At 43.2% G+C, this 25,878-nt stretch overlaps 1 protein-coding gene across 4 annotated transcripts in view; it reads right to left on the bottom strand.

Moving 5' to 3' along the window:
• The window catches only part of plxnb3 (plexin B3), a 148,268-nt gene that overhangs the window by 79,605 nt on the left and 42,785 nt on the right, over positions 1-25,878 (bottom strand). For all 4 annotated transcript variants that reach the window (XM_086067153.1, XM_086067156.1, XM_086067155.1 and 1 more), the window contains exons 14-22: positions 21,824-21,993; positions 21,608-21,759; positions 20,392-20,497; positions 20,163-20,299; positions 11,269-11,445; positions 11,043-11,196; positions 10,436-10,567; positions 7,988-8,092; positions 7,741-7,902 (exon numbers count right to left, since the gene is read on the bottom strand). In XM_086067153.1, the coding sequence (XP_085923279.1) occupies positions 7,741-7,902; positions 7,988-8,092; positions 10,436-10,567; positions 11,043-11,196; positions 11,269-11,445; positions 20,163-20,299; positions 20,392-20,497; positions 21,608-21,759; positions 21,824-21,993 (1,295 nt within the window). The remainder of the gene's footprint in view (positions 1-7,740; positions 7,903-7,987; positions 8,093-10,435; positions 10,568-11,042; positions 11,197-11,268; positions 11,446-20,162; positions 20,300-20,391; positions 20,498-21,607; positions 21,760-21,823; positions 21,994-25,878) is intronic.

Genomic DNA, 25,878 nt, shown 5'->3' with positions numbered 1-25,878 from the left:
AAAACATGTTGTACAAAATAAGTCCTCTCATATGATGGTGGCTTCTGCTAAACCATACGTGTCTTCTATCGCATCCAATGAGAGGGACGAGGATCCTGCTGGCATCTTTTTGTAAAAATGTTTGTTTTGGGCTCTTTTAAGAGCCCAATTGAAGGAATGTTAACTTTGTTAACATTTTTACTATTTTACTTTATATTTTAACCATTTTGAATTTAGTTATAGCTGTGTAGATGTAGGTATAATTGTGTTAACTCAGTATGGCTCAATGAATAAGTATTGCATTCTTATCTGTCTCAGATTTATGAGAGGAGAAGGGCAACGGGCTCCTTCCATCTGCTATTTAGAAAGGAGTGTATGTAGTCTGGTACCTGTCTCTGTCGGAAGAGACAGGCTGATGTATGATTGTTTTTCTCTAATCTGATTTATACCTATGGGAACTCGGAGAGGGAGTAGAGAGGGATTTTTCTGGTATTTACTGAGTTGTAAACAAATGTACTGTGGGCTGATGGGAGGAGACTTTTCGTATTCACCCACTTTTCAATAAATAATGATGTGCCGGAGTAGAGAAGACACAATCTGACCAGAACACGGCTTCAGTGTCATCAGTCTTTGTCATCAGAAGCTTCTGTTTTAATGATACCTTTGCAAAGGGACTTCTTCACCAGAATCTCACCATTCAGTTAATTGAACACGCAAAGAGTACAATACTTAATATTGTCTACTCTAACAGTTATTATGCTATTAACTAAACACAAGCAGTCAATTAGCCCACAAATGCATTTAATCGGCATAGATAATTGTTATTATCTCGCGAGTCCCACGGTAGCTGAAAGCCACTCGGGGGAGGGGGAGGCTCGACACGGGAGTCAAATTAAAGGCAGTGTATGCTTAACATATGATTTGTCACGAAATTCAATAGAGTTAGTGAGTTAGCACATGTAGCTAGCAACTGTCTTTAATCCGTACCAGCGGAGCAAGCTAACAGCGGTCAGCTTAGCAGGCTATCCGGTGCGATGGCGCACTAGTTTAGCAGCTAGCGGCGCCGGTCAGCTCTTCGGGCAACGAGTGGAACACTAGCGGTTCTCTGTCACGGCACTCGAGACACTCGTCTAATAGCCTTTGAGGGCCTACAAGAGGCGTTAGCCTCGAGACAGGTAGCGGGCAGGCTTTCCGGCCTGGCGGCTAAGCCTCTCCCGAACCACAGACAGCTCAAATTCACAAGGACAATAGTGCCACCTTGTGAGCACGGTACACGTCTGGCGTCCCAGCACTGGGGTTCTCCGTCAGCCGAGCTGTTATTGGGCTCGCAATATAAACGATCACACCCAATACGTCTCCCACGGTCGGGAGGAAAAACGGAGACAATACTCTAAAGCCGTTATGTTAGCGTCGGTTAGATACAACAATGGCGTCTACACACGCTTCTCTCAGCGTCAGTACTGTACAAGTGAATCTGCATGCCGCGTGAAGTCGTTCAAAACCTGAATCATGTGTTTCTCTGAGTGGACATTATTCTTAATAAAGCCTTACTTGGGGCACCAATATGTAGCGATTATTTGGGTTGCCGTACTGGCGAACGAGTACTGAGGGGAGTTGCAATTTCCCCAGCAACCTCTGGGGGCACCACGTTGACTGTGCTTGTTTTAGAAGCAAAATAAACGATGAAAATCCTTTTATCAAGTGTTCCTAATCTGAAGTTGCTACCATAGTTAATTATGGAGTTCTTTGCTTTAATAAGAAAATTACTCATTTTATCAGAAGACACAACTGATTCGGCGGAAATTGAATTTCTAGACAACAGATTTATTTAGTAAAAACACATATAAGTCAAAGTCACAGCCTAACCTATTAAAATGTGAATAAAAGATGGAAAGAAAACATGCAACCTAACGAACTAAGATACAAAGGAAATAAGAAAGGTAGATGGGGAAAAGAAATGGAAGCGTTTGACCTGTCAAGCCTTTTATATTTGGATTAAAATGTTGCGCCAGTGGTATGGTCGGATTTTAATGAAGGCGCACTTACGGACTGGTTCAGGTGCACGGGAGAGAGAGAGACTTGGCGGACTTCCTCAGCTGAAGAACTCAAACTTTAGTTGGAGGCGAGGGCGGTCAGCGCGGGCGCGGCTGGGATGCTGTACCGGAGTCTCCGGCTGAGAGGCCGCGGCAGGTCTCCGGCTGGTGGTGTTGTGCGTGCGCGCCGTGGAGGCCGCAGCAGGTCCTCAGTTGGTTTGGCTGGCCGGCGTGCGTTGTGGGCACACGGCTGCTCAGTGGGACCAGGTTGACCACGTGATTCAGAGAGCGAACGGTAGGTGGATCAGCTCTCGGCAGGAACAGGCACGCGCAAATCCTTGCGTGATGCGCGCTTTGGGGCGCATGGTGCGGTTGCAAGTCTGGGGCTCAAAGAAGGAGGCCATGTGGTCGCTCTCAGCGTGTTCGGCGACCACATTTTTCGTGATGGTGAGAGGGGCCAGAGAGAGGGAGGTTCTTGGCGCGCTGGCTTTTAAGCTTGCGGGAACCGGTGGTCAGGAGTCCCGCCTCTGCCGTGCACAAGAAGCAGGCTTGCTCAACTGAGGCGAAGATTTTGGGATAGTATTTGAATTATTTAAAAAAAAATCAGATTTGACAAGCCAGATGCTTCATTTATCATTCTGAGCACATTTCAAACACTACCATGATCATAAAGTTATTTTAATCCGCTAAGCTTCCTAATTAGCTAAATTTAGATGGCTGCAGAAGTTACACACATCTTCATTTGAGATAGACATACTTTAACACTGTATACAAAGTAGCCATGTGATGTCGTTCAGATACACACAGTCCGTTGTATGTCAAGAGTTATGTGGAATTTAGATTAACTATGAGCGGCAGGATTCTTGAGGGTAATACCGATGGTGACCGCTTGGGGCCACTGTTGTCACGTGTAACTTCCGAGGGGCGTTTACACCCCACTGTCTTCAGGAATGTTGAAGATAATTAATAACTAAATTCTCACAGTTATCAGATTATTCTATTAACTGGACAAAATCAACACTTCTACCTATTACAGAAAATTCATGGAACCCTGCAAGCCAGGACCCACACTACTCATTTCCTATAGGTAATTTAAAATACTTAGGCATAAAAATCTCACCTAAATTAACTGATTTAATTCATTTAAACTTTACTCCACTTCTGGATAGCATTTATAGTGACTTGGAGCGCTGGAATAATCTCCCTATTTCTCTAATAGGACGAATAGCCACTATTAAAATGAAAGTTTTACCCAAAATAAACTATTTTTTCTCAATGATTCCATTTAAACCTACGGCTAACTGGTTCCAGTTGTTGGACTCAGCCGTTACAAAATGTTACTGGAATAAAAAAAAAAGCAAAGATTAGTCTATCTACTCTTCAAAAAAATAAATCCAAAGGAGGTCTAGAGGCACCAAATTTTATGCACTACTATATAGCTAACCAGCTACAATATATTATTTTATGGGTACAACCCAACAGAGATACTAACTGTTGGCTGGAAATAGAACAGAAGGATTGTAATAACCTCAGACTTTTAGATTTACTCTTTATTACAACATCGATTAAGCGACATGATTGTTTTAAAAATCCAATGATTTCCGCCACCCTGACTGCCTGGTGGAAGGCACTAGAAATTACAAAAGCCCAAGTGGAGCCCTGTGGGCTTTCTCCCCTATGGCATAACCCCGACTTTCAAATTAACAACCAATCGTTTTAATTGGGTGTGTGGGAGCAGAAAGGAATTACACATCTCCACCATCTCTTCTCAGATAATATGTTTATATAATATACATCCTTGCTCCAAAAATACAAAATAAAAAACATTATACATATATACATGATTTGCAAGTTAAAAGTATGATAAAGAAACAAATTCCAACACTTCAGGGTACGCTCCAACCGCCTGTTTTAGCTAAAGATATTACCAAGCTTTCTCCGACAACAACAAAAAAACTCTCAAAAATATATGTTACTTTCATATACTGATAAAACGTCTTTACCCATCTCGAAATGGGAAACAGACTTGTCTATAGCTCTGGAATCTGACTTTTGGATTCAAGTTTGTGAAAACGTATTTAAAATGACAAAACACACAAATCTACAACTTATCCAATATAAAATTATTCATAGAACATACATTACTCAATATATGATGAAGAAAATGGGACTCTCAGACTCCGACATTTGTCTCCAGTGTTTACAAAACACTACAGACACTTATTTTCATGCTTTATGGTTATGTACTCCGGTTATGTATTTCTGGACTAAAGTCTTAGAAAAACTTTCCGCTGTCTTGGACTGTAGGATACCGTTCTCTCCAAACTTGTGTTTGCTAGGTGACTTAACAACAACTGACTTACCACATAAACAATTTCAATCTACACTTGTAGCCCTTACTATCGCAAAAAAAACAATTCTTGTTAACTGGAAAAATCAACAAACTCTGAATATCGACCAATGGTCTAACCTCCTCATAAATCACATTTTAATGGAAAAAATATCTGCCTCAAATAAAAACCCAATATCAAAATTTAAAGAAACATGGTCTACGTATATAGAATTTTTTAACCTAAACCTGGTTACTTAATTCTGCCTCCCTCTCCCCTCCCCCTTCCTCCCCCTTGCTGCCTCTCCTTCCTCGCCTCTCCCCGCCCGTCCTCCACCTCCCTGTCCCTTCTCCCTCGTCACCCTTCCTCCTCCTCTCCCCCTCTCTTTGCGGCCCTGCCGCATCCCCTTGCCCCTCTTGTCGTCTCCTTCCCCCCTCCCTTCCCCCTCCCCGGTACGCCTGCCTTCCCCTCCCCAGGGGCTCCATCCGTGGCCCGGGTTTCGGCGCTCCCGGGGCCGGGGGGGTGGGAGGGGTTTGGTGTTGTGCCCGCCCCGCTCCGGTGGGCGTCCTGGCGCCTCGGGCGGGCCCCAGTATCCGGGGGGCGAGCCCTATCGCCCCGCCGGGCTGGTCCCATATGCCCGCCGGGGTCCCGGTGGAGTGGGGGGGGGGCCCGCTGGTCGCTCCTCTTAACTCACTGCACTAGGTTTGCACAATACACTTTTATAGACATATAGGGCACATAACACACTTTGGGGGGGGGGGGGTAGGGTGGAAACACCGTCTTCGCCCTACAACTCCCCTCCAATTTTAATGCACCACACAACTGTGTGTGTGGGGGGGGGGTGCCATCGGTTGGGGACCGCAGTATAGAGCAGTGCTGCGGTCCCCTGTCCATGTCCCCGCCGCCCCCCCTCCCCCCTATTTATTTTTTTAATGCACCACATACATACACTCACTGACATGCCTGGGAGGCGGGTGGATCGGAGCGTGGGGATATCATTTCCCTCGGCTCCGGTTCACCTGCTCCTAATTTTAATGCACCACACACACACACACACACCCCCCCCCACACACACACCCCCCCACACACACACACACACACACACACACACACACTTGTATATACACTGGGTGGGGTCACATTCAAGGTTTAGGGGTAGATTTCGCCAGTCGGCGAGTTGGCGGACTCAGTAACAGGGGTTAACTTTCACTAAAAACGCTGGAGTGACGACCGGGGCCTTTCCCCGCTGGGCCTGGGGTTCGGGGGTGCCGGCCGTCCTCCGGTGCCCCAATCTCCCTTTCTGCTCCCGGTGTTCCGTCCCTCCACGCGGCGGGGGGTGGGGTGGCCACGGCTGCCCTCTCCGCTCCGCTGTCCGGCCCCTCTTCGGCGCCGATGCCTGGGTGCAGGGGGTCCCCGGGGGCTTGGGGTTGGGGGCTGCTGGTTGGGTGGGGTGGGGGGATGCTGGGGGTGGGGGGTGTCTGGTGGCTTGGGGGCGGCTGGGGCTGGGTTGGGGTGGATGGCGGGGGTGGATGGGGGGCGTGGGGGGGGGGGGGTCGTGGACTGGTGGGGAGCCTGGTGGGCCTGCAGTGCCCCGTCCTGCTGCGTTGGGATGGGGGCGCGGGCCGTGTTGGGGTGGAGCTCCTGGGTTTGCTCTCCGGCCGGTGGCCCTGGCGGGGCCCGGGGGTCGTCCTTTGGCGCAGCCGCGGCCTGGGGGGCCCTGAGGTGTTGCGCTTGCTCTGTCCTGGCAGGGGTCGACGGCTCCCCTCTTTGGTGGAGATTTTCATGCATGCCAGATCCACCACACCAGCATCTATCGAAACTCAGACACAATCTGTTTCTTCCTCAGGTCATTGAATCGGTGGAGGCTGGTGTCTGTGGAGCTCACTCTGCTTCGTTTGTCCTTCCTTCCTTTCCTCAGTCTCTCCTTTGGTCTCTTGAGGTCTCCCTGATTTTTTGGATTTGGAATTTAGATGTTTCTGGAGTTGGTGAAGAACTCTGGTTGTGGCCCGGTGGGTGGTGTCTGGTCGGTGCTGGATTTCACTTTCCTTTGTTTTCTTTGGTCCCCTCGGGTCTCCTGTGTTCGGTTTAGGTGAACGGTATGGGATTTTTTCTAATAGGTTTTTGGTGAGCTAACGAATACACACACACTCGCACGCACGCACGCACGCACGCACATACACATAATCACCCACAAAAAAAAAAAAAAAAGGAATTTTGAAGATAACACACATAGCTGATTACCGGGAGACGGACCAGCCATGAAAGTGTTCTGGCACTGATAAGTGGTCCTAACACTAGTCTGCTGGCTGAATAGGCTGAACAAGAATGTATTTTTCCTGGGGGTTGTAAAAACGTATTTTGCTGGAGTGAAGTTCAAAGAGTTTTTCCTTCTTGAACAGGAAACACAGGGTTAAATCATCAAGGCACCCAGGGGGGAACGTTTATAAAGGCAAAAAGAAAAAAAAATGAGGGTGACGGGCAATACAAATACTACGTTACTACACCTGTTAAGATGTTGTTTTTTTGTTTTTGTTTTTAAATTGAAATGGCTTTTGATTTTAGAAAAAACAACCTCCTCATGCTGAAAAATCAACAAATGACTATTTTCTGATCCTAACAACCTATAAAATGTCTTAAAACACTGCTGTGCATAATAATTTGGTGTGCATTTTAACAAAAACTTTTTGTATGTTTTTTAATCATGTTATCATAGCATGGCAGCTTTGTTTAAAAACATTCAAATTATTGTCTAACTGTTGATGACTTGAAAATTACACTGTGCAATTTTAACATAGTATTTATAAAAATCTGAGAAAAACATCAGTGCATAATCATTTGGAACACGGTGTACATATTTGGAACTGTTCCATTGCTATAGTTGAAAAGCAAGTGAGCAGCTATTGAAGCGTTGCTGAGTACGAATATGTGCACCACTATATTTGACAGGCTCCAACTAGATTGCGTACATTTCATACAAATGTGTAATTAACACAATTAAGTTAATGGGAGAATCAGCGCAGCCAAAAAAGTGCTCAGCAACGCGCCATTTTTGACTTCTGTAACAATTTGGCCCAAAATATCTTTACAATAGCCATTTGACCATTTATGAATGAAAAATCTTCTGAATAGTAGATTAACACATAACTGTCTACAATGGGTACTCCTGCAAGCCTTTGGCCAATAGTTTTCAGACTGGATATGACGCCATGTGCACATTGTGTACGTGAAGAAGGGTGTGTGCAGTTTCATTTTTCGTCAACAGGTGGTAGTAGCGATTAAAAATATAATTTTCTGCATTCAGTAGCTTCAAGCACCCGGGTGACTATGCCCCATAGAGTTTACGAACTTGTGCCATTTTAATAGGAACACCACCATCCACCGTGCTTCCAAAAACTAACCTGGAGGTGGGGTAACCTGCTGCTGTCATTCACACTCATTGGTTGGTTCTCAGGAGGCTCGCAGTACAGATGAGTGCTGTCCAACGTCTTCACCTCGCACTCCTGGTTCCCGAGACGAGCCCTCACTTCCTGTCTGGACATTGCTCGCGTCAGATCCTCACCCTGGTTGCATCAGCACAAAGGTACGTTTTAGGGTTGGAGGTGACACAGTGATGATGTGTTTCCATAGCAACAGATATCTCGTCACCTCCACAGCAATTACACCACCGGCCTTGAAGCGGTACGGAGCATCCAGAGCCTCCCGGTTGAGCGTAAAGAGGCGTGGGTTAGGATAGTAGCTGAAACTCTTGCCCTGAAAAATAGACAGGTGACAAGTGTTAGAGGACCGAGTCCTTCAGACAGGTGGCGAAAGTAAGACGAGCAGTGGCTGGAAGTCATGTTTGTACTTTACTTGAGTATAAATTTTTCTGGTGACCGCTGCGAGGTCCCCTTTTGTTTTTGTAAAGATTATTTTTATTAGGGCCCGAGCAGCGACCGCTTTGAGGTACCTACTGTTTCTGTAAGAATTAGGGCCCGAGCAGCAACCGCAGAAATTTTGCACATACATCATGCCTGGCAAAATAACCAATATTTTCATAGTTTATTGTGAGATTTTTCAAAAATGGCTCAGTAACGCCCCCTACAAGTTTTCAAAAAAGCATCGCTGGTTATATGCTTCACTACTAATGCTCACAAATGCAAAGCCTTTTTTCCAATTTATTTTAAAGTAATATAAAATAATTGAACTGATTTATTGCTGACAAATCTTGTTACAGTAAAATATTTTGTAGCTATATGTTGAGTCGCTGTCAATCTTTATGACATCTGAAACTATGCTATGCAAATTGAGACAACTATACATTAGCAAATACGATCAGGGATGCCGTATCTCTCGCAACCTTCGACTCAGCTCCTTCTTCACCACAACGAACCGGTACAGTCGCATCACTGCAGACGCTGCACCGATCCGCCTGTTGATCTCCCGCTTCATCCTGCCCTCACTTGTGAACAAGACCCTAAGATACTTGAACTCCTCCCCACCAGAACACACTCCTGACATTTTTCTTCTCCTTTTAAAAGGTTGGAAAGCTAAAACCATCACTTAATTTTGCCTTTTTTCATGTTTTTCTTTGCTGCGTGGCAAACTCGCGCTTCCCTCACGACAGCCATCGGGACGTGAAACACTAAGCGTGAACCACGCTGTTGTATCTGCCAGGCTGCAGGTTTGCCAGGCATACGCCAAAGCCGGAAGTAAAGTGCTCCTCGCCAGCCAGCAGATCAGACTCCAGAAGGATTGGAATGGTCATTCTTGGGCTGTGAAGGCTTTTCCTACAATCTCTGAACTCTCTCCTGAACTGTTTTTTGTTTACAATCATTCCTACAGACAATTTGGAGTGTTCAATTAACCTGCCATGCATGTCTTTGGAATGTGGGAGGAAACCGGAGTACCCGGAGGAAACCCACGCAAGCACGGGGAGAACATGCAAACTCCACCCAGGAAGGCCGAAGCCCGGACTCGATCTCACGTCCTCTGCACTGGGAGGCGGACGTGCTAACCAGTCAGCCACCGTGCCGCCCTCCAACAATTAATGACTCAATCAATTTATATTTTAATTATTATTTTTTTTTTTACAATGCAACTGTATTTCCAAGACAATGAGTTTCATCCCCATGGCGTCTGTTGGCAATGTCTCATGATAATCATAAACCATGCAGAATTTCGATGGCAAAAAAAGGCAGCACACAGCTGAAATATAAGAATTGCGGTGACGATGCTTACCCTCTGTTCAAAATGGTCGGCGCTTTGCCGCACAAGATGACGTAATCGTGATGTCACGACGACTGCGAGAATTGAACGCTCCTTCTGGTTTTTGTTTACTGTTGGTTAGCAAACTGTTTGCCATGCATGACTGCCACCTGGTTTGGAGTGCAGATCCTGCAATGAACTTGCAATTTGCACATTTGTCGTCTGAGTGTATGCACTAAACTGTGACTTCCGAACCGAGACGGTTCGGGACGAATACATAAACCATTACACCCCTACTACTAAGTTTTTCAGGGAGGGGGGAAATTTTACTGCTTTACTGCTCATTTTTACATACAGACTATTACTTAAGTGACTTAAGTGTCCTTTTAATTCAGGGACTCTTGCGCATTGCTCTTTGAGATTCACTGAAGTCTTAATTCTCTCAGGGAAACTCTGTAGAAAACAGCCCTGTTGGCGACACAGAATTAAAAAGTATTGATGTTGCTTAGAGCCATCATAAGTCACATGCAGACTATCTTAATACACTCAGTACTTTCCAAGCACTTTAAAGATGACTTGGGCAAAGCTTGTATGAATTTTTACAGCAGAAAAAAAACTGATGTTGCAGTTAAAGCTATTACACTGATTTACATTATCATAGGTACTGTATATAGCAGGGTTCATCAAGTCAAGTTTTATTGGTAGCTGTGGTTTACAAATTAGTAACGAGGACTTAAGTGAGGCTAAAGATTTAGCCTCATAAACACACGTGATATTGTGGCATACTACAGTGAAGTGTGGCTAGGAGTTTTATACTGTTTAGCCTCATTGGCTAAGAGGTTTCATGACCCAGTTCGAAGCCTGACTCAAGTATTGTAACTATTTTTTGCACTTCTTTGGAAGGTATACCTTGATGCTTTTGTAATGGACACGGACGTTGTCCATCTGAAACCAGACGCCTTTCACTTTGACCTCTGAGGAGATCGAAGGGGTCGGGCAGGTCATTTGAGAGGAAGACAGCACAGAGCAATGCTCAGAAACCTGAGAGACAGACAGGCAGAAAGTGAGAAAGGAGTAAGAGTGCACCAATCAATCAGCCGGCCGATATATCGGACCCGATTTCCTTAATTTTGGGGGATCGGTGATCGGCCGATCCCTTAAAAATGAGCCGATCTTTCCCACCGATCTTATCTCCCTCCTTAGAGATCTGAAAAAGTGATCCACTGTCCTCTGCTGCTGATATGACTAATAGGCTTTTTTATTTTTATTTGAGAGAACTACTTCATGTGCAGTTAAAACAACCCGTTTGTATTATTTCACAGATATTTTTCTGTGTTTTCCAATAAAACAAGATTGGAACACTGAAGGTCTATGCTGTTTGCTATGAAAAAAGATCATGATCGGCAGGTCAAACTTCTTAAAAGATCGGGGATTGGTGATCGGCCGGAAAATTGTGATCGGTGCACCCCTAGAAAGAAGTGTATGCTCTTGTCTGATTGGCCGCTGTCTCCCTCACCGTTGCCATGGTACCATTGAAGACCATCTGGTGCTTGGCGCTGAGAAGAGCACGCCTTACCCTCTGGACGTCCACAGGCTCCACCCACACGGACATGATTGGTTGCTGCACCGCATCTAGGTTTTTGCCACTCACCTTAATGATACGCCCCCCTCTGAGGAAAGGAAGTGACTACTGTCAGGCAACTGGTGCATGGACCAGTGGTCTGAGGTCTGTTCTGTCTTACGCATAGAAGCTCTCTGTGGGCATGGCTTCAGTGATGACTGGGTCTTCCACATAGCGGAAAGCCACATTGGGAACAGAACGCTCTGCCGTGCCGAACAACAACCGGATCAGAACTCTTCCCGTTTCATTGGTGGAGAGAGTCTGGCAGACTAGCAGGCTGTCGCTGACCTGCTCCACTCTGAGGACATGCAAGAGGGTAGGTGAGACCACGATGGGGTGAATGGCAGTGCAGCGCATATATCAAAACAACAACAATGGTAACAACCAGAGGGTAAACAACAATTGTGACGAAAAGAAGTACAAATGGAGGCAGGAATACAAGAGAGAGGTGTTGGAGCCTTTGTATTAGTTTTTGGAATTGTAATAATGTTTATTTGGCTAATTTTCTTTGCTGTTCTTGCCTCTCCTCCTCCTCCTTCGGCCATCTGGCTAATTAGAGATTTAAGACAGCTGGGTGGCCTGATGCTGGGGTTTTTTTGTGTGTCAAAGGAGCGAAACGTTTGTCAACCATGAAATACTAAACACTTGGCTACATTCACACTGGAACCTGTATCTGATCTTTTGTTTTTTATGTTGGTGTGAACTGCTCAATTAGTTTTTTGTTTTTTTTGTTTTCCAAATCCAGCCTTGGTCACTTTCCTAGATTATTTTTTCTTCCTTTGGCTAGGAGCTACACTTTGAAAACATAAAGTCTATGTAAGGTGGAGCTCACTAAAAATTTGACAAATAATGGGCTGTGGCAAGGGAACGGAACTTGTTTTCTGTCTCCACGATGTTACTATGGAGATTGTTCCATAGTCGCGTATCGTAGGGGACAAAGGTCCCGCTGTGGTGAGCTGTGCAAGATGTTTTGCATCTGATGGCATAGGGGTGCGCGGCCACAGACCCGCGTGTAGCTCTAGCCGAATCATAGAGCCCCCCTGACAAAACAGTCTGACGAGCCACTGGAGGACAGTGCCCATGGAACGACTGGTGGGTTATGGAGAGACCAGCTATATTTCGGCGTACAAAGAGAGGTTCCACAGGGTGGTTTGGTAACATTCTTTGACACACAAGGGAAGCATATTCAAAGTTACTTCTGATGCACGATCTGTACAGATAGGAAAGACTTTCCGCAGAGATGGAGCTTTCTGCTTCTGTACAGCATACCCAGCAAACGTGCAGCACTTTTTGCTTTTTCGACAGCATGGGGCACCCAACTCATGGTGTTGTTTAGGGTCACCCCAAGGAGGGTGATGTTTTCTGACTCCTCAAGTGCAGTACCTTGAAATATTACCTGGGGATGAGGGTTGGTCTGCAGATCTTTTTTGTGGGACACAACCATGCTCTGGGTCTTCCCAGGGCACAAGGTTACCTGCCACATTTCAGCCCATTCTGAAACTCGATGAGATCGTCACTGATTTGCTGGGCACACTGCTCACAATGGTTTTTAGATGGTATTACCATATGCAGCCTTGTGTCATCAGCAAACGGGGAAGAGGAGAATGCATGCTGGATGACATCAGTAAGATCATTGATGAAAGTGATGAAGAGGGTCGGGCCAAGGAATGATCCCTGTGGTACTCCCGCCCCGACATCAGCCAGAGCAGAGCTTTTACCGAACTGACAGCGATGTAACAGGTAAGAGCGTAGAAACTGGAGCAGTCTTCCGCGCATTCCAAACTGATGTTCTAGCTTCATGAGATCTGTTCCTAGATTGGATACATATCCGATTTTTTGCAATGCAACCTCAGTCTGAATGGCCGGTCCGCACAGGGGGATGGTAGTTGGTAGACTACTGACAATCGTCCGTGAATCTGCAAAGTTTTGTGTAACAGTGGTGACTTGAATTCAATCCCACTTGAAACATGAAGCCTGAAGTTGTTGTGGATATTAGTAATTTAACCACAAAGGTGGTTCATTTCTTACACGCAGTAATGATGTGATGTCATCTTTAGTATACATCTCTATGAAATGAGATTGAAAAGCCTTTCCTCATTTCCTCAAAATATGATTTCTACCTCCTTACGCATCGCTCCTCTGTAGATAAGATAAAAAGATAAACTGTACAAGTCCGTGGCTCTGACACAGTGGACCATATGTGTTTACTTTCATAAACACTTTGGGGAAGCATATGGTTCACACACCCGACAGACAGAGGTTGCGCAATTATTATGTTATGTGAACGATTACACACACACATACACAAACTGGATTTGTTCAAGAAATCCGAATTGAGCATTAAGACCTGCAGTGTGAACCTAGCATATAAGCTAAAAACATTAGAGCAATAGTTTTGATTAGCTTATTTTGTTTTGAAGTTAAGCAGTGAGATGTTTTGTAAACCTTTGTTGATTATGCAAATATCCCAACAAGTGCTTATTATCAGTGAGTCGCAACCTCCTCCTTGAAAGCTACTTTTTTTTTTAACACAGTAGTAGCATAGTTTTCTCCTCAGCTTTTAACAGAGGTGTATGCTTTTTTCTCTGCTCCCTCCCATCCCTCAATCATTTATCCAATGACCATCCAGTTATGCGCAGTGGAACAACCCACTCTACACCCTGGAAGCTGTTGACGCTCAGCGTCGGGCTGGGTAATGCCTTGGTCAGGCTACAAGAAAATAGCCCGATTTAGGCCCGACAGACGTGTCGCAGAGAAACGAGGCATGTCGTTAACAATGTCTTGATGTAGTGTCGCCGGTGTAGTTTGACACGTTCAACGATTGGTCGCCTAGTGTCTGGGATGCTTCATGAACATCACGACAAAAGTCTAGCATGTCAGAATTTTTGCTCATCTTGTCGCACAATGTGACATACCTACGTAGTCGTCCTTTTAGTTCCGCAGCATTGACCAATAGGGAAAGGGAGCGAAACGTCAATCTTAGCAAGCTGGCTCACCTTTTTTTCCCCTGAATAAGCTCATGAGACGGGTTCAGACAGGTGCAACACGAATATTTTTTACTCCGCTGCTATTGTGCGACATTTATTTTCCTTTAAAGGCAGGAGCGTGCGTCATCAAGTATCATCGCCATTTGAGGGGTGGGAGGGGGTTTTGGGGACAGTAAGCACAACTACTCTGTCCCAAAACCGTGATCAACTTCATCAAATGTGCACTGCTAGTACAAAAAAATATTGTGACTGTCGTTCAAATATTTTTAGAGTATGTTTTGGGCATAAGTAGGGATGTGCACATACATTTAGTGAGGATTGATCACGGCTTTTGGACGGACATATAGCTAGCCTTTATGTGTTTATAGAAGTCAGGCTAGGCGCTACCGCCTTGACAGCTGTGCGGCTATGCGTCTTTTTTTCCCTCCTCCCTCTCTCGGTGGAGGAACAAAACCTGACGGTTCGGAGTGAACGCACGTATCAAATGCACCGTACTAAAACAATTCAAATAGGGATAAATATTTAAGCAGTAAAGAAAATGATGTACTCAAACAGGCAAACACAATATACGCCTAATATTTCATTTTTTGATAAAATAATAAAATAGTCTATGTGATCTCAAAATGTATTCACAAAATAGGCTATATTACCCCGACACGTGTCAACAAAGTAAAATACAGTAAATTATACGAAATAATATTTTAAACAGCTACCGAGCAGGGAGCGCGAGCAATGCGCTCATGTTTATGCAGAGCGGCACGGCCACACTCGTCCAGCGTGCTCCATTCACACAAAACACTTTCTGATCTGCCACTTTTTTCTTTTCTTATTTTTGTCCTGCCTCCGCAACAACCAATGCGTACGCGGTGCTCTTAGCATCACAGCATGCAATGTTAGTGTGGGAACTTGTCGTTTTCAGACTTGTAGTGTGACTACATGTCCGGTCCACGACACAGAGTAAATTTATCTGTCGTGAAAGACAAAAAAGTCGCGTAGTTTTTGCTCTGCATAAAAGCGCTGTGGCGTTGTGGGGATGAATGAAGGGAAGTTGTGTCGGTTACCTGTGACAAGTAGCTGATTCTGAACTAAAGGTGAAGGCATTCTAAGGCATATTTTGTAAATGAAATGCACACATATTTCACAGCTTTTTTTGCGGGGGAAAAGGGTTGGCATTGTCACATTTTAGGGGAAGTGAGCTTCCCTTACAGTCTTGGATAAATCGCTACTGAAGTACAGTATTTACAGGTCACTCCAAATATATATATATATATATATATATATATATATATACAAAACAGGGGACTGTTTAACTCCCTAGTGGTTATTGTGACATAACTTGCTTTAAGGCATGAATACATTCAATCAAAAGGAGAAATAGACGTGTTAAAGAAAAAGATCCCTACTGAAGATTATATCTACAGCGCCTTGCAAAAGTATTCACCCCCCTTGAGTTTTTCAACATTTTGGCACGGTACGACCACAAACATAAATATATTTAATTGAAATTGCATGTGAAAGGTAAACACTGAGTAGCACGCAATTCTGAAGTGAAACAAGGTGGATATCTTATTGCAAACTTGTTTTACAACTAAAAAACTGAAAACTTGGGTGTGCAAAAGTAGTCCCCCCCCCCCCTGAATTAATACTTTGTCGAACCCCCTTTTGCTGCATTTACAGCTTCAAGTCTTTTGGGGTATGTCTCAGTTTTGCGCTTCTAGGAACTTAAATTTTTGCCCATTCCTCCTTGAAAAACAGCTCCATCTCAGCTAGGTTAGATGGAGAGCATTTGTGAAAAGAGGTTCTCTTCCAAAATTGACCTGTATTTGGCGCCATCAATCTTTCCTTCTACTTGTACCATCTTCCCTGTCCCTGCAGAAGAAAAGCACCCCCCAGAGCTGATGCTCTCACCACCATGTTTGACAGTGGGGATGGTGAGTTGAGACTGATGAGCATTGTTGTTCTTACGCCAAACAGCGTTTGTCATATAGGCCAAAAAGTTCCATTTTGGTCGCATCAGACCAGAGCACTTTCTTACACTTATCAGCGGTGTCTCCTACATGGCTCCTGGCAAACTGCAGGCGTGACTTCTTGTGGCTGGCTTTTAGACATGGCTTTCTTCTTGCCATACAGTCCATATTTGTGGTTCGGCTGATGGTTGTCTATGAACAGATTTCCCTACCTCTGCTGTGGATCTTTGTTGTTTTTGTTGAAAGTTTTTTGAAAGTGGGATATGCCCTATCAGATGCAATATCTCATTTACGAGGGGGTCCCACACAAAAATTACAAGGCAATCATATTGAAACACCAGACATAAAAGACAGGAAAAAATAAGAAAAGAAAAAACAAACAAACATATAGAATACAATAACACTTTGCATCTTTGTAGTTCATTTAGAGTGATCAAAGGTCTCTTGGGTCTCTGATGAGTACTGTGAGCTGTTCAAAGCTTTTGAATTTTTTTTGGTATCCTTCTCCTGCTTTAAATCCGTCCACAACTTTGTCCCTGACCAGCCTGGTGTGCTCTTTAGTCTTCATAATGCTGACTAAAGATTAAGATTGTGGTTCACAAACGCTTTCCATCTAACCTGGCTGAGCTGGAGCTGTTTTGCAAGGAGGAATGGACAAACATTTCAGCCTCCCGATGTGCAAAACTGATAGAGACAAACCCCAAAAGACTTGAAGCTGTAATTGCAGCAAAAGGGGGTTCGACAAAGTGTTAATTCAGGGGTGGATGAATACTTTTGCACACCCAAGTTTTCAGTTTTTTAGTTGTAAAACAAGTTTGAAATATGATATCCACTATGTTTCCCTTCATGATTATGTGCTACTTTGTGTTTAACTTCCACATACAATTTCAATGAAATATATTTATGTTTGTGATTGTACCGTGCCAAAATGTTGAAAAACGGTGGGTGAATACTTTTGCAAGGCGCTGTATATTTGGATTACACACATTTGCTGGTATCCCTATCCCATGTCGACATCCGCTTCTGCTATAAGTTTAAAGTTTTACCTACCGTAGTTGTTAGGCAATTTTGGAGGGTCACATTATCGTGTATTTTCGACTTTTATTGGTTGCTGTTTGCATTTATATAAATCATTCGTGAGGCATGAATGACGAGGATTTACGGGTTGTTGGTTCCCCAAGACGTGCTTGCTAAACATTGGCTAAAAACATTAGCTAATGATGCACAATGTCTACTAATCACTTATTTTCATACTCTTGGAATACAATTTTAATTTATGGGCTACTGACAAATGACAATAGAGACTTTGAGGAGGAGATTTTTGGAGAAATCCCTAAATTTTAGTTAGTTTGGAAAATAGTTTGGACACAACTAGAATAATGAATTCTAAAAATATTTGATAGTGACAGCCAGAGTAAAAATTCAAATTACAACTAGACATTTGCAATTTCTGGAGAAATGGCGTGTGAAGGCTGAAATGCTGAATGAAAAACTATTGAAAAGTAATAATTTCGAATGATGTGAAATGATTTTGAATGGAATTAATGTTTTTTTAAATGTCCCATTTCGAATAAATGGGGAGTTTTTTGTGTGGTGCTAAAATTTCGGCATGTTGAAAATAATTTCCAAGGTCAGTTGAATAGGGATGGGTACCTTTTACATTTGAACCGGTTCTGATCCAATACTCTGTACATGGGAATTGATACCGGTACTCAACGTTACCAATTTTCGGTACTTTTGTATTCTTCTCATTCTCATTTTTTTTCTTCAAATTTTATTTATTTATTTGGATGGTAATAAATGTTCATTGTTTATTTAGCAGTATAATATATTTTTTAAATCAATTGAACAATTACCTTTCATTATATAAAGCTTGACAAATCACAAAAATTTAAATTTTTTAACAAATTAGCCAGAGAGGAATAGTAAAAAATAAAGGTATAACATTTTACAATTACTCTTAAACTAAAACAAACTAATTAATATTACAAAAAACAAAGTGTGAAGCAAAGTTCTGTGAATTGGACAACACAAGTTAAAAAGTAAATATATAAATTAATAATTGATGTGATCCTCGTTTCTTGTGCAATTGTCTTTCCAGAACATAAAGCCTGCCACACGCCATGCAATGAGTTTGAAGTTCCAATCCACGTTGGACTCAAATACAGCAGGAAAAAAAAGACAGTTGGAAGAGGACCTACGTGAACAAAGAAAATAATTGGGTTCAAATTAATAATTTGAATGCACCCAATGTGGTCTGTAATGTTCGCTACATTTTGACCACACGCGGCAATTTTAATTTTGGTCAAGAGTAGTACATCCAAATTACAATGTCTATATACCTTAACGATGGTGAAGCATTGTACCTTCCAGCATGATTTAATTTGGTGGGGTCGAAGACACCTCCCTCACCGTGCGCTGATTGCGGGGAACCAGTGAAATTTTGAGCTTCCACCCGGCGCGGAGGCTTTCATATTAAAAAAATTGTAAACTGCACCCCTGCCGTAAAATGCACCCCCGCCTCCTCATACGTCGTTCGAGTTGCCACTTGATTAATTAAACAAAAACAAATCTAAAAAAAAAGACGATACACCCTCATTGTTTGGTTCTCGGGAAAAACGGGTATTAATAGAGATAAAATCTCCGCCAAAAAAACAACACTAAATTTAAAAAAAGAGCAAGAAGAAAGAAAGAAGAGGGTTTGGGGGGGGGGGGGGGGGGTACCAATATAAGTATTCATACGTGCCGAATTGAAAATATACATTTAAAGGTGCATTGTGCAGTTTAAAAATGCCCAGATGAGTACAAAGAGCCCTGACTGTTTTGCTCTGACTACACCTATCAGCTTTTATCTTCCTTTTATACTAGGGTGTGCGGACCCTCACACTTCACAGTTTCTTTGGAGAGGGGCGGGGCAGGGCGGAGTTTTTCTTACCTCATTTGAAGTCATATCTTCGTTTGTCAACTGTGGCTGTCACTTTAAGATCGTGCATGTACTCACACGCGCACCATGAACGAGCCTGACACAGATGTTGCAGTTACACTTTGGGCCAGAGGTGGCAGTTGCGAGTAAAAAAGTGACAAACTGCACAAAGATCCTTTAATGTTGATTTGCTGTTTGGTAGTTCTGTGCTATCCGCTCCCGCAAGGGTGTGCAGGATTTTATCTCCATGAATCCCCGTTTTCTCCGAGAACCAAACAATAAGGGTGTCGTTTTTTTTTAAACTTAATTAATCAAGGGGCAACTCGAACAAACGTATGAGGAGGGGGTGGGGTGGGTGCATTTTACAGCAGGGGTGCTGTTTGCGGCACAACATCGGCCTGGACCAGGTTGAGTGGAATCTGCGGATCGAGGCGGTGGCGGCGGTACACGCGAGGTGGGCGGTCGGTCTCTCAGATGAGCTGCCGCCTGGGCCGGCAGCACCGGCTCGCCACCCGTCGCTTCCGCCGGCTGACCCTCCAGACCCAACCACACCCTCTGCCTCGTTTTTTGCATGTGAACTCCTGCGTGTTGCGTTGGAGTGCGCCATGGAAAATCGTCAACTCACATACTCCCGTCACACCTTAAACCGACGAGCTTCAGAACCAAAACATGGAACCGTTTTTTAACCCAAATCGGTCCATACCACAAAAAATACCGTCTTCGGTACCCATCCCTCCAGTTGAATGTCATGAATGATATGAACATTTAGAATTTGGAATGGGAAAAACATGAATCTGTTTGTGTATGTGTGTATATATATATATATATATATATATATATCAAGAATAGGAAGAACTACAAATAGACCATAATAGGGTACTAAACTCGGAATAGACAGAGAATGAATTAGGAAACGAAATGGGGATGAACATAGTTCTAGTTTTTATGGAAGTAGGTATTTCATTTAGAATAGGATGTGGGACAACAGTTTGGAGTAGAAGTAGGAATACAATTACAAACATGAAGTAAAACTAAAAGTTGGAGTGGAATTGGGAACCAAAAGCAGAACAAGACGACAAGTGGGCGTAGGAGAAGGAACACACAAAGTAGGACAAGGATGAGGAAGCGGAGCACACACATGGAGCAGGGCTTTGTCCCAAGAAAGACATTGATCTCAGACGTCAGGCCTGTAAGGAGCTGTCGTCCTTTTACTGTCAATTTGCTTCCTCCAGAAAGTGGGCCTTTGTCAGGAAGCACATCCAGAATCTGTGGGTCCTGCAGATGCCAATGCGGAAATAATCACCAATCTACGCTTGCCGTACTGTTTCCTTTCTGAGGAACCTCCTGGAATGCCACTTTCTTCTCACCTGATAGTTGAAGTAGTTTTTGGACCTGCCTGGTGGGCTTGTTCCCATGGAAACAATGACTGGTCCCGTCCTGTTCTTCTCACTGGTCTGCAGTTTACAGACAACCCTGTATGCACGCACACACACACGCACACACGGCCATATACTAGTAATAGCGCGTATCATACATGCAGTGTATTCCTTATATTATTTTATTATTAATAATATCAAGGGGAAAATATAAAAAACAACTGTTCACCTAGTTTGTGAAAAAAATGTATATAGTGTTTTACGTACAAAACGATAGGCATGCTCATGGGCTACACGCTTGAACACACCGTCCTGTGGCTGAGGGTAGCAACATCCATCTCAAATGTTTTAAATCTTGCCCCTTTCCCGTCACTTCAGGTGTTCCTCAGGGTTATGTCCTTGGCCCTTTGCTGTTCCTAATCTACCTTCTCCCTCTTGGTCACATCCTCAGGAAACATCACATTCACTTACACTGCTATGCAGATGACACCCAGCTCTACATTTCCAGCAAACCAAACTCCACACTCCCACCGTCCTCCCTAACCAATTGCCTCCAGGAATTAAAATCATGGTTCACCTCAAACTTCCTAAAAAAAACCAGCAATAAAACTGAACTCTTTCCCATCGGCACCAAATCCACTCTAAATAAAATAAACAATTTCTCCATTTCCATTGACTGCTCCTCCATCTCCCCCTCAGGTCAAGAGTCTGGGTGTCATCCTTGATAGCACTCTGTCCTTCACCTCACACATCACTCGCTCAGCATACTTCCATCTCAGAAACATCCACCGGCTCCGCTCTTCTCTCACCCCTCACTCTACTACCATACTCATACACAGTATATACACGTCATGGCATGTGCGTCACATCCTTCCAGCAATGCGGCAGCCAATCATATTGCAGGGGGGCGGGTACAGCCTTGGAGGCTTTTCAGGTTTCATAACGGCAGTAGACTACTAGCGTTAGCGTCCTAAGCCATCACTATCGAGTCTTTATTAAACGCAAGATAGAGTAAATCCGCAATAAGTGAATCGCAAAGTAACGAGGGACCACTGAATATAATTCTAAAGGAAATTAAGTGTAGAATTCGAATATATGAATATCTTAGTTTTGATTTTTTGACACATAAGGACCCTTTTGCCAGAGCATATATGTATCCCTGAATGACAAAAATGACTTGCTGGTATGTGCTCGTGTGTGTATGTACCTGGTAGATATTTTGTATTCGTCAGGTTGTGGAGGGCACTGCACACCTGCCACTGTGACTCCACCCACCACATCCTGGTAGCTCATCCCTAGGTTGGAACCAATGATGGTCACTAAGACTCCACCCTCCAGAGGGCCAGACAGGGGGTGCACCTGAAGACAGACAATGTTTTCATGGAAACAAGCACAGAGACATTGACACCGTTGGATGAATCACCTGTGTGATCTGAGGAGGTGGGCAGCTGTCTGCGGGAACACCAGCACAGGATTGGTTGTAGACACAGCCGGAGGAAGGACTTTCCATGCACCACACGCAGCCATAATCCTTTGGCACAGCCCGGCACTGTGAGCAATCTGTTTGGCCCGCTGAGCAGTTGTACAACTGGACTGTAGAGGAAACTAATTCGTCAGCATCTTGTTAATTTATATTATCTATATTTTCAGTAGCTTATCTAAAAGGACATGGGCTTTGGAGCCAGAGGGTCACAAGTATGAGTTATGCTGTGGACAAAAATGTAAACAAAAAAAAGGCATCTAGTTGCTGGATGCTAGTCTGCTTACTGGCTGGGTGTCCTTTAGTAAGGCGCTGCTAACATCTCTCAGCTCAAATGGCACAAGGCAGTTTTATTTATAGCTCATTATTTACAGTATATAGCACATTTCACATGCAAGGTACTCAATGTGCTCTACATAATTAAAAGTACATTTAAAAGCATGTCCAAAAAAACCAACTAAATACATTTAAAAACAAAGAGAGAGCGAGAAAATTTGGGGGTTGGGGGGTGATTTTAAAAATGCTTTAAAATACCTAAATTATCGGTATGGGGAACAAAAGCTAAGTTTTAACCTGGATCAGGTTCATTAAATTTACTTAAAGTCAATGTGCGTTTCTGTATTTTGAAGAAAGTGTGTCATAAGGATGATTCATTACCTTTGCTATAGAAGGGCTTTACTAATTGCCACTAGCTTAAGTGAGTAACATAATGCAGGTCAATAAACACGACAACATTCATTCAACATCCAACAAACTAACAGTTAACAAATAATAAAAGTGGATGAAACAGAAAACCACACTACTCCTAAATAAAGGAACAATATGAACTGTGCAGTATGGTACGCTGGGACAACTCACAACATGTTCTGTACATACCAAGCAGCAAGCAACATAACAGTGGAGGAAGGCGAGAGAATTGTGTTTTGTGTCTACAGTATTTTGACTTTGAGGTTTGGTGTCCGTTTTAGTTATCAAACTAAAAAATACATAATATATAAAGGGACAGTAATGTGAAAAATCAACTTTTTGGAGATTTTAGCCATGTCAAAATGCTAATTCCTCAACAAAAACATCAACGAAGTGGTGTTTTCCTCCATTTGCCCCTCTATAAGAAATTGTAGGTCATTCTGCTCTCCAAGCACCAGCCCCTCCCAACCCGAGAAAATGAGCGGGTGCTCGCTCTATGACGTCATCAGGTGCAAAGTACCGCCTATGACTAAACACATGGCCACTTTCTCTGAGACCTCCATGCTCGCAGGATAGTGATACAAGTAGCCTTTATCAGTACAAATTCTGTCCAAATGAATTCAAAACAATCAATTGTGCTTCACATTTGTAATGCCAAAGTGCAATGATAATTGCAAAATTTTCCAGGTGGCTGACACTTGTGTAAACTTAAAGTAACATTTCGCACTATTGAACCTATTGAATGAATGGTGTAGTAGTTAGCGCACTCACCCTGTAAGCAGAAGGTCCTGAGTTTGCATCCCACTCAGGATTTTTCTACATCATGCATGCTCCACTAAGGCCCAGATGAGTACAAAGAGCCCTGACTTTTTAACTGTGGATGCGCCTATCATATTGTGTCTTCCCTTCAGTGTGGAGTGTAGTTTCATGGGTGTGGGGAGAAGTGGAGTGGTAGAGGGTGACATCATGCTTGTCCCCACTGACATGTAGTGTTGTGTTAGTTAGCATACAACACAATTGGGATGAAAACTGGACAAAAAAAAAAGGCTGGCCTAGAGCACAGCCCAAAGTCCACGTCAGACTCCAAGAAAACTGAAAAAACGAAGTGTTTAAATAAGCGCACGTACTCCCACGTGCACCATGCACGAGCTTGACACAGAGACTGAAGCTAAACATAAGGCCAGAAGTTGCAATCGTGGGTAAAAAAGTGACAAACTTCACAATGCACATTTAAAGAGTCTGTATCACGGTATTTCCCACAGTTAACTATAGTCATGTATATAATTAAATCTTACCTTTGACACCACAGCGATGTATTTTCTTATTAAACATGAGTTATTTTTGTGGCTGTTTTTCTAACCCAGAATTAAGGGCCCGGTTCAGTAAGACCCCGCCCCTCTCTCCATGTCGCTGCTGCGCCCCCCTCGTCCTACCCGACCTAGCGTCTGATGGCTCCTCGAGCCCGCAGGTCGCTCTCCAGCGCAGAGGAGGCTGCAAGCGAGCGCACCAGCGCCGCTGAGACGCCCAGCAATCTGCTGGAAGGGAGCCTGCGGCAGACCTCTCGGTGAACCTGGCAGCCCCGCAGCCACCGCTATACCCCCTCCCACACACTTTGCATATTTTCAAATGTAGCAACTGCTCATTAAAACCCAAAAATGTTAAATATGTTTTTTTTTACTTTGTCCTGCACTCTCAAAAACATGTTTTTATGGGGGAGGGTTTATGCTAGAGGATACAGAAGGATTTGATACAGCTTCTGACATGAAGAGGTTGCTTAAAGCAATAGTAAATGTTACAAAAAACGGCCAGCAGGTGGCAGCAGAGTATAAGAGATCAGCCAGGGCCATGTTGCAACAAGTTATCTTTCCCAGGTTTGTGAATAATGATAAAAAGTTAGCTATATTCTAATGCCAATTGCCGCAAAACGGAAACAGATACAAATATACTTTTTTTTCCTGATGTAAGAAGAGAATAATCTTACCTATTACAGAAAATTCATGGAACCCTGCAAGCCAGGACCCACACTACTCATTTCCTATAGGTAATTTAAAATACTTAGGCATAAAAATCTCACCTAAATTAACTGGTTTAATTCATTTAAACTTTACTCCACTTCTGGATAGCATTTATAGTGACTTGGAGCGCTGGAATAATCTTCCTATTTCTCTAATAGGACGAATAGCCACTATAAATGAAAGTTTTACCCAAAATAAACTATTTTTTCCTCAATGATTCCATTTAAACCTACGGCTAACTGGTTCCAGTTGTTGGACTCAGCCGTTACAAAATTTTACTGGAATAAAAAAAAAGCAAAGATTAGTCTATCTACTATTCAGAAAAATAAATCCAAAGGAGGTCTAGAGGCACCAAATTTTATGCACTACTATATAGCTAACCAGTTACAATATATTATTTTATGGGCACAACCCAGCAGAGATACTAACTGTTGGCTGGAACTAGAACAGAAGGATTGTAATAACCTCAGACTTCTAGATTTACTCTTTATTACAACATCGATTAAGCGACATAACTGCTTTAAAAATCCAATGATTTCCGCCACCCTGACTGCCTGGTGGAAGGCACTAGAAATTACAAAAGCCCAAGTGGACCCCTGTGGGCTTTCTCCCCTATGGCATAACCCCGACTTTCAAATTAACAACCAATCGTTTTATTTGGGTGTGTGGGAGCAGAAAGGAATTACACATCTCCACCATCTCTTCTCAGATAATATGTTTATATAATATACATCCTTGCTCCAAAAATACAAAATAAAAAACATTATACATATATACATGATTTGCAAGTTAAAAGTATGATAAAGAAACAAATTCCAACACTTCAGGGTACGCTCCAACCGCCTGTTTTAGCTAAAGATATTACCAAGCTTTCTCCGACAACAACAAAAAAACTCTCAAAAATATATGTTACTTTCATATACTGATAAAACGTCTTTACCCATCTCGAAATGGGAAACAGACTTGTCTATAGCTCTGGAATCTGACTTTTGGATTCAAGTTTGTGAAAACGTATTTAAAATGACAAAACACACAAATCTACAACTTATCCAATATAAAATTATTCATAGAACATACATTACTCAATATATGATGAAGAAAATGGGACTCTCAGACTCCGACATTTGTCTCCAGTGTTTACAAAACACTACAGACACTTATTTTCATGCTTTATGGTTATGTACTCCGGTTATGTATTTCTGGACTAAAGTCTTAGAAAAACTTTCCGCTGTCTTGGACTGTAGGATACCGTTCTCTCCAAACTTGTGTTTGCTAGGTGACTTAACAACAACTGAC

Source organism: Leptonotus elevatus, chromosome 2, assembly GCF_054856555.1.
Source record: "Leptonotus elevatus isolate MCC_2025b chromosome 2, RoL_Lele_1.0, whole genome shotgun sequence".
Taxonomy (NCBI): Eukaryota; Metazoa; Chordata; class Actinopteri; order Syngnathiformes; family Syngnathidae; genus Leptonotus; species Leptonotus elevatus.
This window is presented reverse-complemented; position numbering and strand designations above follow the sequence as displayed.